We start from the raw sequence: 19,081 nt of genomic DNA, 5'->3' as shown, positions 1-19,081 counted from the left end.
AGAGGCTGCCCTGAACTTACTATGCCAGGACCCCGTGATTGAAGGTGATCTCTTTTAATTGACTGAGGGCTGCTCACAACAATGATAAGTTTCCTCCCTTCGTACTTACATTAAATGTCATTGAACTATAAGAGTTCAGTGAGCCTGGCAACTAACTGAGGGGCAAGGTGCCAAAATGCAAAGCAAGGAAATGCAAAGGAGGGATGCGGTGAGCATCCAGGTAGGGTCAGAATGAGTGAGTTCTAGGAGAGCAGCGTAACTGTTGAGAAGACATTTCCCCTCATGGAACAGTTTAGGACTAGAGGGCAATGTCTCAAAATAAAGGGGTGCGAATTGAAAACTGAGATGAAGAGGAATTTCCTCTCAGAGGGTGGTAACTCTTTGGAACTCCTTGCCACAGGGGGCTATGGGAGCAGAGTCCTTGTGAATATTTAAAGTTAAGATAGATTCTTGAGCGGTAGGGGATTTCTGAGGAAATCACAGGAAAGTGGATGTAAGGAATGTCAGATCAGCCATGATCCCATTGAGTGGCAGAGCAAGTTCAAAGAACTGAATGACTTAGTCTTGTTCCTACTTCTTAGGGCCTTATGGCCTTATCTGTGTGGCGCAAATGTTACTTGCCATCAGTCCAATGCAATTGAGTTTCAGTGTTGGAGACTGCAGATGGCCTTGGAGCACAACCTTGCTCAGCTGTGGCCTGTGATGATGTGGCTGAGGACTGTACCATCTTGCATGGTGGCAGGAATCTGGGTTGGTTGCCTGGTGAGGAACAGCAAGGCCACTAGCTGTGTGGGCAGAGGAACATTGTCATCCTGAGAGACAAAAGAAAGTTGGTGCTTAATGAAGCCACCAGAACTCCCACACTGTAACAACTTACATGACCTCAGCAATCCTGGTAAGCTGTTGCTGAAATGCTCGCTGAACTGCGATGATACCCCGCCAACCCCATTGGTGCAATAATCCAGCAGCATTATGACAGCAGTCCGACCTCCCACTGAAGTACTCTGATTGGCTGCTGCATTGGAAACTAGAATAGGAAAGGTTTAGAGGGATATGAGCCAAATGCAGGCATATGGGGCTAGTTTAATTTAGGAAATTAGGTGGTCATGGATGAGTTGGACCGAGGGGTTTGTTTCCATGCTGTATGACTCTATGACATCACCAAGAGACACTGCACAGTGATTGGGTCTGCAAATGTGAGAATGCAGTGAAATGAATGATCATTATTGCCACACTGGAATGATTGCATTCCAACTCCAATGCAAAGCCCTTTGCCAAGTTGGTACTGGGCTCTTCTACACTGCTTAATATTAGACAAAATTGTACATTTGAAAGTGAAGAACTTAGAGAGCTACAGAAAAAAGAGTGGAACTTGCTGGTTAGCTCTTCCGAGAGCCGGTATAGACATAATAGATCAAATAGCCTCCTCTGTAATGTAAAGTTCTATGATTATTTGATTCTATGTTTGTTCTGGTAAATTTCCTAATACAATAAGTATTTTGATTTGCATTTTTGCGAGCATTCTTCTGTGAGCTATTCCAGTTATTAGGACCATTGCAGATCTTGCCTCTGATCTATCCTTGACAATACAGGCACTGCTAATATCATGGCTGAGAACGTCAATTTAAGTTGTGGTGCTATGCCATCAGTGTCCCTGTCATTTTGATATTATTGCACTGTCTGACAGCTTCAAAGTATTGGCATCTGAAAGCAAAAATCCACAAATGTGAAGTTGTGGTGGAGAGAGGGAGGAAAAGTAACAGGTGTATGCTTACAGCATTTGTAACTTGTAAATCAGAGTGTGAAGGTTGAGTGTGAGGCAAGGATGAGGATTAAATTTGAGGATATCATTCTCTTTGATGATTCCAGTCTGACCCTAAGCACAACATCATTGCTGGATCCCAATAAAGTCAGAGCTACCTCCTGCATGGGCTATAGGTCAGTTTCTATTGCCTCTGGTTGTGTATCACTTTTGTGAAGATACTGTGGCTTTAAGAGGTGTACTTTGTCGTTTTTTTAATGAAGAGAGTTTGAAACAGAGGTCCCGAGCAGTCTGCTTATGTCATTGAAGTAACCAGCTTGTGATGCCTTCTGAATTTGTTTTTAAAGTTGGAACAATAGAAGCAGCCTGAATGGGTAGAGTCAAGCTCCCACTGAACCAAAATTTTTCATTTTAGAAGTTGCATCTGTTTTGGTCCCTACAGACCATTCACCCAACAGGTCCACACCGATTCTCCAAAGTGCATCCCACCCAGAGTCCACCCCCCCCCTTATGCTATCGCTGTAATCTGACATTTCCCATGGCTATACCATCTCACCTACACATCCCTGGACACTATGGGAAATTTAGCATGGCCAATCCACCTAATCTGCATACTGTTGGAAGGTGGGATGAAACTAGAGCACCCAAAGGAAACCCATAGAGGGATGGGGAGAATGTGCAAATTCTACACAGACTGTTGCCCAAGGCTGGATATGAGCCAGGGTCACTGGCACTGTGAGGTAGCAGTGCTAACTGCTGAGCTACCATGCTGCCCCAAAGCCGATGCTCTTATTTCTCTCTCTGGTACAGCTAAAAGCTGGGGTTCTCTTCCTGTATATGAGACAATCTATTTTACTGAATTTGGCTTTGCCTAGGGTGTGTTTATGGGCTGTCACTACATTGGAACAGTTAGAGAATCATACAGACGTCCAGCACAGAAACAGACCCTTTGGTCCAACTCATCCATGCCGTCCAGATATTCTAAACTAACCTAGTCCGTTTGCCAGCACTTAGCCCATATCTTAACCCTTCCTATTCATATACCCCTCCAGATGCCTGTTAACTGTTGTAATTGTACCAGCCTGCATGATTTCCTCTGGCAGCTCATTCCATACATGCACCACCCTTTGCATGAAAACGTTGCTTCTCAGGTCCCTTTTAAATTTTTCCCCTCTCACCCTAAACCTATGCCCTCTAGTTCTGGACTCCCCCACCCCAGGGAAAAGACTTTGTCTATTTATCATATCCGTGCCCCTCATAATTTTGTAAACCTCTACAAGGTTACCCCTGAGCCTCCGACGCTCCAGGGAAAACAGCCTTAGCCTATTCAGCCTCTCTCTATAACTCAAGCCCTTCAACCACGGTAACATAGGTGTAAATCTTTTCTGAACCCTGAGTAATTAATACATTGATTAGTTTGTTAAAGCATTTTGATGGAGTTACAGTTAAGCCAATTCTTTTATCTTTATTTTAACTGTATTGTAAAAATAAAGTTAATTGAATTGCATCTGGGATGCAACACCTTAAACTTACCTTTAACCTAAGAAAACATTTGGGTGTAGACTATCTTCTTAATATATTTTGAGGGGGTTTGGCCTGGTCCATAGCACCTGCTCCGACAAGGCAGCAACTTTGTCAAGACCTAATAAGAACTCTTGATTGATGTGATGACGTAGCTCGTAGTTGAATAGGTGCCAATGTGTGTAAGCTGTAAGAAGAGGTTGTGAGACTTAGCTTCGCTTAGTGTTTATTTTTAGGGCCTTTCCAACCTATCTCCCAAGGTCTTATTTTCATCTTTTTTTAATTGTTTCACACTTTTGTAGCTGTACTCAAGCAAGTTGATTCCTGTCCTGACATGCTATTAAAAAGTTCTTAGTTTTGAAAAGGGCCCAAACAAATGTTATGTCCCATGCATTTTGGCATTTTAAATGACTGATAATGTGTTTAAAAGTACATCTCCATTTATAATCTGTGCTGAATTAGTTCAGTTAAACTCCAAATTCATTTTACAATCAAATATGTTCAAATGGATGATTAAGATCCTTCTGTTTTCCACGTGAGATTTGGTTTTCTCCCACCTACTGTTTCTCATAGATTCTTCTAAACCCATGTCCTCATTAGCTTGTATTATTTTAGCTTGTATTATTTTGTTAACTTGTATTATTTTAGACCTGCCCTATTTCAGCCACCTCAGCCTGTGAACTAGCACCTAAAATCCTGCATTTGCCGGACGGGCAGTAATATGACACTGGAATGAAATAAGGTGTGGCTCGAAACACACCTCTTCATTTGCTTAGGTTCACAATCCAGAACCTAGATTGTTTCTCACACAATGCCATCTTTAATGTTTCAGTCCCTAGGATCAGTGCATTCAGTAAACACAAAGAATGCTGCACATAAAAGATGCTTCAGACTCATTTCATTGCTGTTGACTGATTGTAATGAAAAGATCATTTACTTGGCCATCAGCTCTTCCAATCATTCAAGATTATGAACTGCAATTCCATATGTAAATTTGTTCTTTAATATCCTATTTTAAAAATAATTAGGTTTCAGCACCATGTTTAACTTGGATCATGAGCACAGTACAAGAGGAAAACTCTTGAACATATACATTTCAGTTCCATCATCATTGACTTAAATTGGCTCCAGATCTCTGCACTCCACAAGTTCAAAGGTCCAATTCATTATGGGCTTGTTGCTCCCTATATGTGTAACCTCCTCCATTTTTTAAAACTCATCCATGGGATCTGTACATTGCTGGTAAGGGCAATATTTATTGTCCATTTGACAGTTAAGAGTCAATCACATTGCAGTGTGTGTGGAGTCACATGTAAGGAAGCTGAGGTAAGGAGAGCTGTTTCTTTCCCTCCAGGACATCAGGGTTTCTCCCCAGCAATATGCAATGGTTTCATGATCATCATTAGACTCTTGATTCCAGATTTTTAATGATTTTAATATCCATTATCTGCCATGGCAGGATTCAAACACAGGTCACCAGAACATTACCTGGCTTTTTGAATTAATAGTTGAGCAATAATACTACTTGACCATTGTCACAGCTCCATCCACTGTATAACCACATTTAGATTAGCTTAGATGAGATTCCTTACAGTGTGGAAACAGGCCATTTTGGCCCAAAAAGTCCACACTGACCTTCCAAAGAGTAACCCACCCAGACCCAATCCACCACCCTACATTTACCCCTGACTAATGCACCTAACATTATGACAATTTAGCATGGCCAATTCACCTAATCTGCACATCTTTGGACTGTGGGAGGATACCAGAGCACCTGGAGGAAACCCACACAGACATGGAGAGATTGTGCAGACTCCACACAGACAGTTTTCCAAGGTGGGAATCGAACCTGGGTCCCTGGTGCTGTAAGGCAACAGTGCTAACCACTAAGACCACAACCATGATTTTGGAATGCCTAATTTTAGTTCTCACCTGAAATCTATGATTCATTTCAGCAACAAATACATATATACATTCCTCTGACTCTGGCTTGTTTTACATTTCTCTCTCTCTCACTCTATCAACAACTTCCTTTCCTGCAAATATTCCAATTCACTCTCTAAATCATTTGCCACTGTATGTAATTTACCACCTTGCTTAAAAATTGCTTGATGAAGCTTTGGTCATCCCTTGAAATGTCTCTTTTAGTTTGGTGTCCATTTTATCTACATGAAACATTTTCCAATATTATGACAATATATGGATGTATTTGTTGCTGAAATGAATCATAAATTTCAGGTGAGAACTAAAATTAGGCATTCCAAAATCTACCAGGTGTTCTACCAGTATGACATACAGATAATGATTATTTGAGATATTTGCTTTTGCCTTGGGGATATCTAGAAGATGCGCCATCATAGTGTAGCTACAGAAAGGCAATCTTTTTAGATAACAAGGTTTACTGCAGGGAGGCGATAAGTATAATCACATTTGGCCAAGGATAATTACTGAAACCTGAAGGAACTGATCCAGAGATATTTTCTTTCTCTGAAAGCTAGAATAGAACTCCTGTCTCCACATTTACCCAACCTTAGTGGCTATAAAAACGAGGTGATTGGTCTTCTTTATAGTGCACCACCAAAGGTATTAGGTTGGGAACTCCTGGTGATGGATCCAGCGGAAATAAATATTTTCAGGTAAAGATCCTGTCTGACTTGGAGATGATGCTGAGCTTGTAACATTGCCACTCCTACTCTTAATGGTCACAGAGGAAGACAGTGATTCCAGAGTAATTTTGGTGTACGTTCTGTCAGAGGTTCATCATTGATCTAAAATATTGGCTGGAATCTTTCAGGCTTCAGATTGTGCAAGGAGCGTAATGAGGAGGGAAGTTGGGGATCAGAACCTCACACCCTTTCTGTCTGAGTGGGAACACTCATGATCCAGCATCCAGCCTTGGTATAATTGAAATACAGAAGTGGGCAATTAATGGTGGTTAAGGATTTATTCCTGCCCGGCCTACAATTCTTATAGCTGCAGCTGAAGTGATTTTGTGGTACAGTGGTAATGCTCTGACATCTAAACCAGGAAATCTGGGTTCAAGTCTCACCTGTAACAGAGTAGCACTATAACATATCTGAGTAGGTTGATTAGAAAATATCCAATGCCAGGTGAGATAAGGAAGAGTTGGCCTGGCTGACTGACTAAACAGGCCATCAATTGTTATGGAAGGTATCTGCGGTTCCTCCTAAATGTGCAATAATTTTGTACACGTTCAAGGGACTGGAGAATAGAAGTGGCTGCTGACACCTCGGGCCTTGCTTCTGATCTCCCTGGGTGCCTCTCCTCATGATTCACTCTATCCCAAGTAACACTTAACTTTCCTGTAATGATCCCTCATCCTGGAAGTGGGACTGGCAGTGGCCCTAACCTCTACCATTATAGGCCAGCAGCTCTTAGTGACTGGGGCTGCTTTATTCTAGATCCTAATCATTTCCTCAGCATTTCTAGCCTTTTATGTTTCTAGTTCAGTTTTCCAGCATCTGCAATATTTTAGCTTTGCACTTGATGTATTGAATGCTGTAAAAAATACAAATGGCAGCAATTAGGACAAGAGACATCTTTGGCTGTTACACTTGAACTGCAGAGCAATTGCAAAGAAGGAACAGCCAATATTGAATGAGATCAGAGTGTTGCTGAATTTAATTTCTTGCATTTGTGGTTTCAGGTACCCTGACCACTACTGCATTACTTTTCTTTTGCTAGTCAAATTGTTTGGTCACTTAGTTTTCTAAGACTACCATCACATTATGATGAATGTATCACAGTGAGAAAAATAGAATATAATGGAACATTCCTTCCTAAAGTTTTATTTAATTTGATGCCAAGAATAACTCTTGACATCAGGTGACAAATTCAAAGGAACTGAGAAAGCAAGCATCAATACATGAGGTAGTTCTGACTCACGTCACTGTATCTGTGTTTGAGAATTTGAAACAAACATAGATCCACAAGCCACTTTTATAATGGATCTAACTACAATGGACCTGACAGGACAAACAAGGCAAATGCAAAATACGACATATGCTGGAAAACTGAAATAGAAACTGTTGGATTGGACAGTATCTGGGAAGAGGAACAGTTAGCATTTCAAGTCCATAAGATGGAGGAACAGGAGTAGGCCATTCCGCCCAGCTAATCTGCTTCACCATTCAATGAAAGCATGGCAGATCTTATCATCCTCAACTCCACCTCCCTGTATTTTTTCCTAATCCTTGGTTACCTTACTGATTAAAATCCTCCTCATTGCTATCTTAAATCGGTTACCTCTAACTTTGAGATCATACCTTCTGGCCTTAGATGCTGGAACAAGGGGAAACTTGCTCTATGCATCTACCCTGCCATGCCCACTAAGGATCATAAATGTTTCAATAAGGTCATCTATCATTTTTCTAAACTCCAGTGTGTACAAGTTCAACCTCCTCAACCTCTTCTCATAAAAGAATCCCTCCATATGTGGAATACCTAGTCAGCCTTCTCTGGACTACCTTCAATGCCAACATTTCTTTATTTTGATGAGGAGACCAAAACTGTTCACAGTATTCTAAATTTGCTCTGACTGATGCCTTGTATAGTTTCAGCAAGACCTCCCTATCTTTAAAGGAGAAAGTGAGGACTGCAGGTGCTGGAGATCAAGTGTAGTGCTGGAAAAGCACAGCAGGTCAGGCAGCATGCAAGCAGCAGGAGAGTCAATGTTTCGGGCATAAGCCCTTCATCAAGAAACCATTTATAGAACCACTACTTTTATATTGTATTCCCTTTGAAATAAAGGTTAACAGACAATTTGCCTTCCCTGTTACCTGCTGAATGTGAATACTAGCTTTATGATTCATGCACGAAGACTGCAAAATCCCTCAGAGCTACTGCTTTCTGTAGTCCTTCTCCATTTCTATTCTTCTGGCCAAAATGCATAACCTCATATTATATCCATCCACTACTTTATTTGCCTGTTCACTTAATCTGTCTATTTTCCTCTGTGGATTCCACGTGTTATCCCCACTCCTTACCTTCCAACCCAGATTTCATGTGATTTTCTATCTATTCTTGTTGACATATCCATGCCATCGTGGTAAACTTGACAAGGTGCACGGCCCTCTGAGTCCCAGGAGCCTTAGAAATTCTACTGAACGAGGTTCAAAAAAACTAAGCACAATTAGATTTAACTGAACAGAATTTTAGAAATGGGATGAGACAAAGAGCATCAGCATTCATCTTTTGAGAACCATGATGCACTTGCTAATATGCTGAGTGGCTGTATTATTCCCTAAATTTTATGTTCTAACTACTGTTGTCTTTGTTTTTCTCTATTTCTTTATTGATTACACTAATTAGTGTTAACACATTTTCCAATTGTAAATACAAGGTCCCTTAGCTATGCAATCACTTTGTTTCAGACAGAACTTGCAGTGATGTTAATTAGAACAAATTAAAGCAATTTGGAAACACTGTTATTTTTAAATAATGAAAACTGTAGCATCATTCCAGTATTAGATATTTCTGTTGATTTTAGATTATATGTTTATATTCACAATTCAATATTGACATTATATTTATCAAGATTAATGTTTAATGAATTGAAGTTATGATGCACAAATTGAGTTTTCATGAGTTAAAAAACTTGTATTTCACTTAATGGTGACATACCATTTCAGGGAGTGCTGAGGTGATGATTCTAAACAAGGAAGTACCTGAAATTGTTCTGAAAGCTCAAGTACACTAGATTTGAATTCGCATGTATTAACTTCCCAGACAATGAGGATCGCAGGTAGGAATTTCACTTTCAAAGGTTTCAAGTGACTTGATTATTGTAACTTTAGCATTTAGAATTTCCTTTGTATATTTCAGTAATTTAGCAATTAATTCTATTTTAAGAAATGCGAATTGAAGCTTCACAACTCTCAATTCATATTGAGTTTGTAAGCAATAGTTGACTGTGAAGTGAGATCGTGAGGTAAGATGTATAAATTGTTACAGCTTATCAAAGCATGGGTATTATTTGTCAGTCAAAAGGCTGAGCCAAAACATTTTTTATTGACAAAGTATACACTTATACTGATGTAAAGATTAAGTATAAAAAATGGAGTTTGATGCATGTCATGTGAAGGTGAATTTACTCAACTTGCTAGAGAATTGATTTAAAGAAGAAATGGCAATGAGTTTCATTAAACACAGATTAGAAGGGGCAGAAAATTAACTTCAGGAAAGTTAAATTTAAAAAGGTGTGGCAACTTGTTACACGACAGAGAATATGTCAAGGAAGTTAATTTACATTAATATCAGAGTAAACATCTGGGTTTATTAATACAGAAATTAATCTTTAACAATGCTTATAAACTGGGAAAGTGACATACATCTGATTAAGTAAGTAAGGCAAGGGACGGGAAAATCACATTAATTAAATCTAAATAAATTGAAATGAGGCTTTAGATGTTCCATGCAAGAGGTAAATTCACAAATGGTTTCTTATATACAGAATGTTGACTGAAAGGAAAAGTGAACAGGTCAGTCTTGACCTTGAATACTGTAATATATGAAGGTTGTGGAATATTTTAGCATCGTTAGACTTGAATTAGGAAAGTTAATTATCCAGATCTCAAAAAAGCTAATATTACAAAAAAAAATTAAAGTTGGTAAAGTTAATTGAAAATAATACTAAACGTTTCATTTTAAAGTATATTTATTCTTCCACACAGATGCTGACCAAGTTTCTCTGCATTTGGAGCACTTCAGTATCTAAGGAGTTGCAAAATGGTACTGAACCTTTTGTGGTCAACTGTGAATATCTCCTCAGTTGTCCTTATGATGAAGGGAAGGTCATTGATGAAGCAGCTGAAAATGGTTCAGCCTAGGACATTACCTTGAGGAACCCCTGCAGTGAGGTCCTGCGGCTAAGATAATCAATCTCCAACAACCATCTCCTTTTATAGTGGGTATGATTCCAACCAACTTGATTCCCATCCAATGCAGTCTTGCTAGGGCTCTGATCCACATTTAGCTAAATGCAACTTTAATGTCAAAGGCAGTAACTCTCACCTCACTCTGGAAACCAGCAGTGTTGTCTGTTTCTGCTTCCCCCCCCCCCCACACCCCTTAAAATACATATTTTTATCTCTTCTTCTTTCAACTTTCATGATCTTCTTGGACAGAATGCCCTTGCTAGTTACCGAAATATTTTATAACCAGTCAAATGGATTGGTGTAATCGACTTCAGCACAAGTTTTTGTATTCCTTGGGTGCTGGAATGGCTGGCATTCAGATCTCCTCAATACAAAAGCAACATGTTACAAATGCAACAAATCTCAAACAAAATCAGAAAATGCCACAGCTATTCAACAAGTCATGGAGAGTCTGTGGATGGAAAAGCAGCACTAATGCTTCAGGTTATTGACTTTTGATCAGAATTGGACAAAGTTCAAGATGGTAAAGGTTTTAAGAATAGAGCCGGGGGGGATGTGAAAGGAAATCAAAAGGTCTGTGATCAAGTGGAGGTCAGGAGTGATGAAATGACAAAATGGATGATGGTACAAAAGAGCTCACTCACACACCCATACTACAACAAGCTGTAGGGCTATATTTCATTAGGTTGATTCTGGAGTCGACTGGATTAACTTATGAGGGGAGATTGAGCAGACTGGGACTATACTCATTGGAATTTAGAAGAATGAGGCGGGGTTTTTGGAAACATATAAAACTTTGAAGGGAATGGGTAAGATAGAAGCAGGGAATTTGTTTCCACTAGCAGGTGAAATTAGAACAAGGGGGCATGGCCTCAAAATAAGGGAGAGCAGATTTCGGACTGAGTTGAGGAGGAAGTTCTTCACCCAAAAGATTGTGAACCTGTGGAATTCCCTGCCAATGAGGCTACATATCTTAAGGCAAAGATCCATAAATTTTTGAACAATAAAGGAATTAAAAGTTATGGTAAGTGAGTCCATGAAAAGATCAGCCATGATCTTATTGAATGGTGGAGCAGGCTCAATGGGCCAGACGGCCTACTCCTGCTCCTAGTTCTTCTGTTTTTATGTTCTTATGTTAAGAAGTGGTTGAAAGAACAGAATAAATAACAGTGACCCATAAGCAAGAAGAGATGAGTGGCCAGATCAGCTGTCTGGGAAATGTTAAGTGAAGCATTGAGGAATATGTAAGACTAACAAAGAGCAAATGAAATTTGTAAATGGTGCAGGCGAATAGGAGGTTTAAGGGGGTTAAGCTGAGGATTTTGATGGGCAATATTTTCAGAAATGAATTCAGGGAGGGCACAATGTAGGCACCGAATTACTTACATGACAAACAGCGTAAGCAGCAAGTGATGGAAAGAGCTAAGCAATTCCACATTCAACAAATCAGACCTAAATTCTGCAGTCCTTCCACATCCAACAGTGAATGGTGCTGGCCAATTAAGCAACTCACTTGACGAAGTTAAGCCTAAAATATCCTATCCTTAATGATTGAGTGCCCAGCAAATAGTGCAAAAGATAAGACTGAGGCATTTGCTTCAATCTTCAGCCAGAGGTGCTGAGGTGATAATCCATTTTGATCTCTTCCAGTGGTCCCTAGCATCACAAATACCAATCTTCAATCAATTTGATTCATTCCATGTCAATGTTTGGGAATAACTGATCGCCCTGGATCCACAAAGGCTATGGGCCCTGACAACATTGCCGTAATAATCCTGCAGAATTGTGCTCCAGGAATTGCCACATCCTTGGCCAAACAGTTCAGCTACAACATCACTATCTACTTGACATTGTGGGAAGTTTCCCAGGAATGTCCTGTGCACAAAAAAACAGGATAAATCTAACTCAGCCAATTAGCACCCCATCAGTCTACTCTCAATCGTCAGAAAAGTGATAGAAAGGTGTAATCAAGCAACACTTGATTATTCAACAATCTGGTAACTGAAGCTTAGTCTGGGATCTGCCAGAGCCACATGAACAAAAGAGATGAATTATAAAGGTGAGGCAAAAGTGACTGCCCTTGACGTTGAGGCCGCATTTGACTGAGTGTGGCATCAAAGAGCCTTAGCAAAACTGGAGTCAGTGGGAATTGGGGGAAAGCTCTGTTGATTTGGAGTCCCATCTGGCACAAGGAAGATGTGTATGGTAGATGGAGGTCAATCATTACCTCTCCAGGATATCTCTGCAGGATTCCGCAGGGAACTGTCTATCTTTCCAACCATATTCAGCTGCTTCATCAATAACCTTCCCTCCATTATAAAATCAAAAGTGGGGATCTTCCCCAATGATTTCAAAATATTCAGCACCATTCACAACTCCTCAGAGAGTGTCCATGTTCAAATGCAACTAGACCTGGTCAATATGCAGCTTTGACCTAACAAGTGGCAAGTAACATTCACACCAGACAAATATCAGGCATTCACCATCTCCAACAAGACAGAATCGAACCATCACTCCTTGACACTCAGTGGTGTTGCCATCATCAAATCCCCTACTGTCAACATCCTCGGGGTTACCCTTTACCAGAAACTCAACTGGACTCGCCACATAAATACAGTGGAGGCAGGAGCAGACCAAAGTCAAGGAATTCTACAGCAAGTAACTCACCTCCTGAATTCCCAAATCCTGTCCACCAACTACAAGGCACAATTCAGGAATGTTATGGAATTTTCTTCCCACTGACCTGGATGAGTATAGCTCCAATAACCAAGTTCGGTACCATGGAGATGGCCTCAACTGGGACCTTGGGTTCATGTCATACTACAGGTGATTCGATACACTACACACGCGCACACACTCTTACATACACACTCATGCAGACCCTCTGTCAGACATACACATGCATCTCCCACACTCACACACACGCACACACCCTCTCACAGGCTTATACTCCGTCACACTCATGCACACACTGTACCAAGTATGCGCACACACAAGCATTCTCTCACGTGCACTCATACTCACACGCACATGCTCACACTCTTTCACACACACACACACACACGCACACACGCACGCACGCACACACGCGCACGCACACACACACACACGCACACACACACGCACACACGCACACACACACACGCACACACACACACGCACACACACACCAGTCTATGGGGTGAATTTGCATTTGCAGATGTATTAGATTAGATTAGATTGTGTGGAATCTTACAGTGTGGAAACAGGCCCTTCGGCCCAACAAGTCCACACCAACCCGCCAAAGCGCAACCCACCCATACCCCTACATTTACCCCTTACCTAACACTACCTGGCATGGCCAATTCACCTGACCCGCACATCTTTGGACTGTGGGAGGAAACCGGAGCACCCGGAGGAAAACGGGGAGAGCACACGGGGAGAACGTGCAAACTCCACACAGCCAGTCGCCTGAGTTGGGAATTGAACCCGGGTCTCAGGCGCTGTGAGGCAGCAGTGCTAACCACTGTGCCACCGTGCCGCCCACTAATCTTGCTCAAAAGGCACACAACCTGCAGGCAGTCAACACAGGCAGTCAATCCATACAACATTTTATAAATTCCTACTTTGGAAATAGAACCAATCTGACTCAAGATTGGGATACATATTAGACTCTAACCTCACACCTTTAATACATTGTCTGAGCTGAGATGTTACTTTGTTGTAAAACCTTAAGTTATCTCAAGAATGTGACTCAAAAGAAGTTCTGGGATTTACATATTAATGAATCAAAACCTGCAACCCCATTGTAAAAGACTAAAGACTTAACAACAATCTAGGTTTTTTTTCAATATACCATTTTAATTGCATGACACTGATCTTTTGCTCTAAATTCTGTGTCATGATCCTGCCTCACTAGTTACCTGACGAAGGAGTAGTGCTCTGAATGCTAGTACTTCCAAATAAACCTGTTGGAATCATAGAATCCCTACAATGTGGAAACAGGCCATTTGGCCCAGCAAGTCCACACCAACTCTCCAAAGAGTATCCCACCCACACCCATTCCCCTACCCTATTACTCTATATTCCTCCTGACTAATGCATTCAACCTACACATCCCTGAACACTGGCATGGCCAATTCACCTGACCTGCACAACTTTGGATTGTGTGAGGAAACCGGAGCACCTGGAGGAAAGCCGCGCAGACACGGGGAGAATGTGCAAACTCCACACAGACAGTTGCCCAAGCCTGGGACCCTGGTGCTGTGAGGCAGCAGTGCTAACCCGGTGTTGTGTGATTTTTAACCTTGTCCACCCCTGAACAACATTGACACCTCCACAACATTCAAGAGGTTTGACATCATTTGGGACAAAGCAACCCGCTTATCCACAAACATCCAGTCCCTTCACCATTGATACTCAGTAGCAGCAGGTTGTACCAACCATACGATACACGTCAGAAATTCACCAAAGATCCTCAGACAGCACCTTCCAAAACCACAACCACTTCCATCTAGAAGGACAAGGGCAGCAGATGCATGGAAACACCATCACCTACAAGTTCCCCTTTAAGCCACTCACTCCCCTGATTTGGAAATATATCACCGTTCCTTCACTGTCACTGGGTCAGAACCCTGGAAAGCCCATCCTGTCAGCATAACAGGGACTGCAGTGATTCAGGAAGGCAGCTCCACACTACCCCCTGAATGCCCCAGTCAGCATTGCTGATATCCACTGACTGAAAGGAGAGAGAATCTAAAAAAAAGGGAAAGAAAAGTTTACCACATCAGAAAAATAAGTTGAAGTAGAAGCTATAGGCTCAGGGTTGGAGCAGCAAAAAATCAGCCCTCCCCACTCCTATCCCCTGAATGGACACAGGCCAGCCTGGTTCTGGAGTAATTATTAGATCACACACTTCCTTTGGTAAAAGGGATAAAGATATAGTACAACATGAGGGAATCCAGGGTTAAAGTTTGCAGTCTCGTAGTGGGCTGAAGTTGGTATTGGTAGGGTGGACTTGGTGTGGAGCATCAAGGAAATTCACTCACTCCAGAGACTTTTTAAGATTAGATTCCCTACAGTGTGGAAACAGGCCCTTTGGCCCAACCAGTCCACACCGACCCTCCAAAGAGTAACCCACCCAGACCCACTACCCTCTGACTAATGCACCTATCACTATGGACAACTTAGCATGGCCAATTCACCTGAATTGCATATCGTTGGACTGTGGGAGGAAACCGGAGCGAATCCATGCAGACACAGGGAGAATGTGCGAACTTCACACAGACAGTCTCCCGAGGCTGGGATTGAACCTGGGACCATGGTACTGTGAGGCAGCAGTGACTGCATGACTCCAGAGACTTGTGTGCAGACTAAATAATGAGCAAAAGTGAGGACTGCAGATGCTGGAGATTAGACTGAAGAATGTCGTGCTGGAGAAGCACAGCAGGTCAGGCAGCATCCAAGGAGCACACTGCAAGCTGAACAATATCTAGAAACTATTTGAAAGGATCGAGTAGTTGGAGGATGTACAGATTCAAACATTTTCATTTGAATGAACATCCACACGTGAGCGTAGAATCAGTTGCAGGGCAGAGATAAACATACAGTGAGGTGAAGGTCCCAGAGCAACAGAGGAATGTGGATCAGCCTAGGAGAGTGAGTCATGCAATGAAGAAATTAACTGTAGCTTAACGTGAGAACCAGCAGGCTAGCCGCAAGCAGGGCGGAGACCAATAATGAGAGGGAAGGTCTGTAAACTGATCCTCTGCTTTCAGAATTGTGCTATGTTTGCTGCTGCTGACCAGAACTCACTTGCACAATCTCACTTGGCATCCAGTTTGCTTTACCTCCATTTCTGAGATCCAACAGTGTGCCCATTGTCCACCTCTGCCAGCTAACCCACTTTCTGGCTCCTCCTAGCTCCACAAAGCCCATTTCCTGACACCTCACCTGTTTCCTCAGAGGCCCCACTCCTGATCCCTCACTGTTCCACTTATCCACTTCCTGCCACCCTTGACAGGTACCTCTACTGCCTCACTCCTGATCTCTGACCACCATGCATCCACCTCACTATCTCAACTCACTGCCCCTCTCCCAATCACCACTGCTCCACTGACTGCTCACTGTCCTGCTCACCACCCCTTAATCAATTTATTCATTGCTCCTCTTCCAGATATTTGCCCCCCACTTCTAACCCCTTACTGATTCCCCACCCCGAACAAAATCATCCCTCTCACTAACCACCTGCTCCTCCCAGTGTCCATTATTATTGATGCAAGTTGTAAAGAATTAAAACCTTTGATCTTCTGATCATTCATCTCTACCTGCCAATCCAAAGGGGACCACTTATGCTTACCCAGTTAAAAATCGAACACATTGCTGTGGGTCTGAAGTTGCTTATAGACCAGACCAGGTAAAGATGGCAGATTTCATTCCCTGAATGAAATTAGTGACCAAAACAGAATAAAAGCAAAAATTTACTGGAAAAGCTCAGCAGGTCTGGCAGCATCTGTGGTGAGAAATCAGAGTTAACGTTCCGGGTCGTGGCTCTTCCTCAGAACTGGGGAAGGGTCGCTTGACCCAACATATTAACTCTGGTTTCTCTCCACAGATGCTGCCAGACCTGCTGAGCTTTTCCAGCAATTTTGGTTTTTGTTTCTGATTTACAGCATCTCCAGTTCTTTTGGTTTTTATTGAGTCACGAAATGGGGTTTTACAGCAATTAAAGATTATGTCATGGCTTTGGCTGTGCTCCCAGAACTTGGCCACCGCTATCGCCCAGCTCTACAAAGGTATCAGGGCAGGGCAGGGCAGGGAGAGACAGAAAGAGATCCAGGGGAATGGGGATGTGAAGTTGGGGTCTGGGGGCAGCGGGGGGGGGGGGGGGAGCGATGGAGAGGGGCTGGTTTGGTGGAAAGAGGAATGGGATCTGGGGTAGAGAGACCTGGGCAGGGGAAGACACAGTGGAGGGTGAGAGAGATGGGGTGGTGTTGGGGGGGTGGGGGGGAGAAGAGACTCAAGTTGATGCAAGTTATGTGGGAGAGTGGGTAAGGAGGGGAGTAGGAGATATAAAAGAATTGGGTTAGACAAGAAAGAGGTGACTAGGTGAGAGGGGGAGGTGGGCAGAGAGTGGGTTAGGAGAGATGTGGATGAGGAGGGTTAGGAGAGACCTCACCACCAACCATCCCCCCAACCAGTGACCCCCCCACCCCCCCACCATAACCATCCACCCATTCATGGAGCGGGCTGCTTCCTGGCAAATAGAAGGAAATCTCTGATTTCAAAACTCCATTGCCTCGCAGTCAGACCCACATGTGGGAAAGGCTTCAGAAGTAAACCTTAAGGAAAAATCCAGAGCTGACAAAATGAATGAACAGAGAACGACTGCTCGAGCTGTGCATTTACCATGATTTGTGCATCACTAACTCTTCCTTCCAGACAAAGCCTCAGCACAAGGATTCCTGGCGACACCTGTGCTCAAAGCATTGGCACCAATTCGATCTGATCTTAGTTAGGTCCACCACCATCAAACATGTTCTCCACACATACTGTTATCACAGTGCCGACTATGACACAAACCACTCCTTCATGTGTTGCAAGATTAGGCTGCAACCTAAGAGATTCCATCACGCTAAAATACAGGGGAACCCTCACATCAATGTCAGTAAGATGTCCCGGCCAGACCTTGTGTTACAGTTCTCAGAGGCTTTCGAGAGAGAACGCAGTGCCTCATGACACGGACACACCTCCACAGAGAAGTGGGAAACCTTGTGGGGTACCATGCACTTCACCTACCTGGCTATCTTGAGGAAGGAGATCCGCAAGACACATGACTAGCTTAAGGCTAAGGTAACCAAGCTGACCCCCATCATTGAAGCCAAGCGTGTCGCCCTCGCTGAGTACAAGCAGTCAGCTAGCGGGAAGAATCTGCAGACTCTCAGGGCTGCCAGGAAAAAGGTTCAGTAGACTGCCAGGCGATGTGCTAATGAGTATTGGGCATAGAGAAGTGAGTAAATTCAGACAGCCGCTATAACGGGGAACTTGAGGGGAATGTACAAAGGCATCAAGAAAGGCACTAGGATCAGCTCAGAGCAAGACAGACCCATCAAATCCTCTACTGGGGAAGTGATCACAGACAAATGCCAGCAGATAGAGAGGTAGGTTGAATACTACTCTGATCTCTACTCCAGGGAGCAGACCATGTCCGCTTTAGCGGTTGATGCCCATCACGTACTTGCCGACCATGAAGGAGCTAGATGCAGAGCCATCAGTAGAAGAGCTTAGCAACACCATTGACAGCCTGGCCTAATGGGATTCCTCCTGATCTGATCTGATCAAGCCCTGCAAGGCTAGCTTCCTGCTCCCATTGTATGAAGTCCTCTGTCAGTGCTAGCAAGGAACAGCTGTACCGCAGGCCATGATTGATGCCAAGATCATTGCCCTTTCTAAGAACAAGGGCAAGAGATGCGATTGCAACAACTACAGAGGCATCTCTCTCCTCAACACTGTCGGCAAAGCCTTTGCTCGGGTCATCTTGACTCACCTGCAGAAACTGGCAGAACGTGTGTACCAAGAGTCACAGTGCAGCTTCCGAGCTAAAAGATCCACAGTGGACATGATCTTCTCTCTCTTCCCATCTGCGGGAGAAGTGCAAAGAACAGAAAATGCCCCTGTATGTCACTTTCATCGCCCTCACCAACACGTTGGACCTGGTCAGCAGAAACGGCCTTTTCAAGGTTCTCCTGAAGATTGGCTGCCCACTGAAACTGCTGAGCATGATGGAATCCTTCCGCAGTAACATGAAGGGGACAGTGCAGTTCAACGGCAGCTCTTCTGAGCCCGTCGACATCTGCAGCCGTGTCAAAAAAGGCTGCGTCCTTGCTCTCACATTCTTTGGGATTTTTTTTGTTGTGTTTCTGAA

At 43.0% G+C, this 19,081-nt stretch overlaps 1 protein-coding gene across 4 annotated transcripts in view; it reads left to right on the top strand.

Annotated features, from left to right (window-relative positions):
* LOC132822354 (protein FAM3C-like) overlaps window positions 1-19,081 on the top strand; it is a 58,523-nt gene that overhangs the window by 8,535 nt on the left and 30,907 nt on the right. Inside the window, exons 2-3 of one of the 4 annotated variants that reach the window (XM_060835650.1) lie at window positions 8,935-9,047; window positions 9,976-10,033. In XM_060835650.1, the coding sequence (XP_060691633.1) occupies window positions 9,976-10,033 (58 nt within the window). In that variant the 5' untranslated portion in view covers window positions 8,935-9,047. The other 3 variants (XM_060835651.1, XM_060835653.1, XM_060835652.1) reach the window with 3 other exon arrangements.

The sequence above is a fragment of the Hemiscyllium ocellatum genome, chromosome 14, assembly GCF_020745735.1.
Source record: "Hemiscyllium ocellatum isolate sHemOce1 chromosome 14, sHemOce1.pat.X.cur, whole genome shotgun sequence".
Classification (NCBI taxonomy): Eukaryota; Metazoa; Chordata; class Chondrichthyes; order Orectolobiformes; family Hemiscylliidae; genus Hemiscyllium; species Hemiscyllium ocellatum.
Note: the sequence above shows the minus strand (reverse complement) of the source record. Positions and strands in the feature narration are given on the sequence as shown.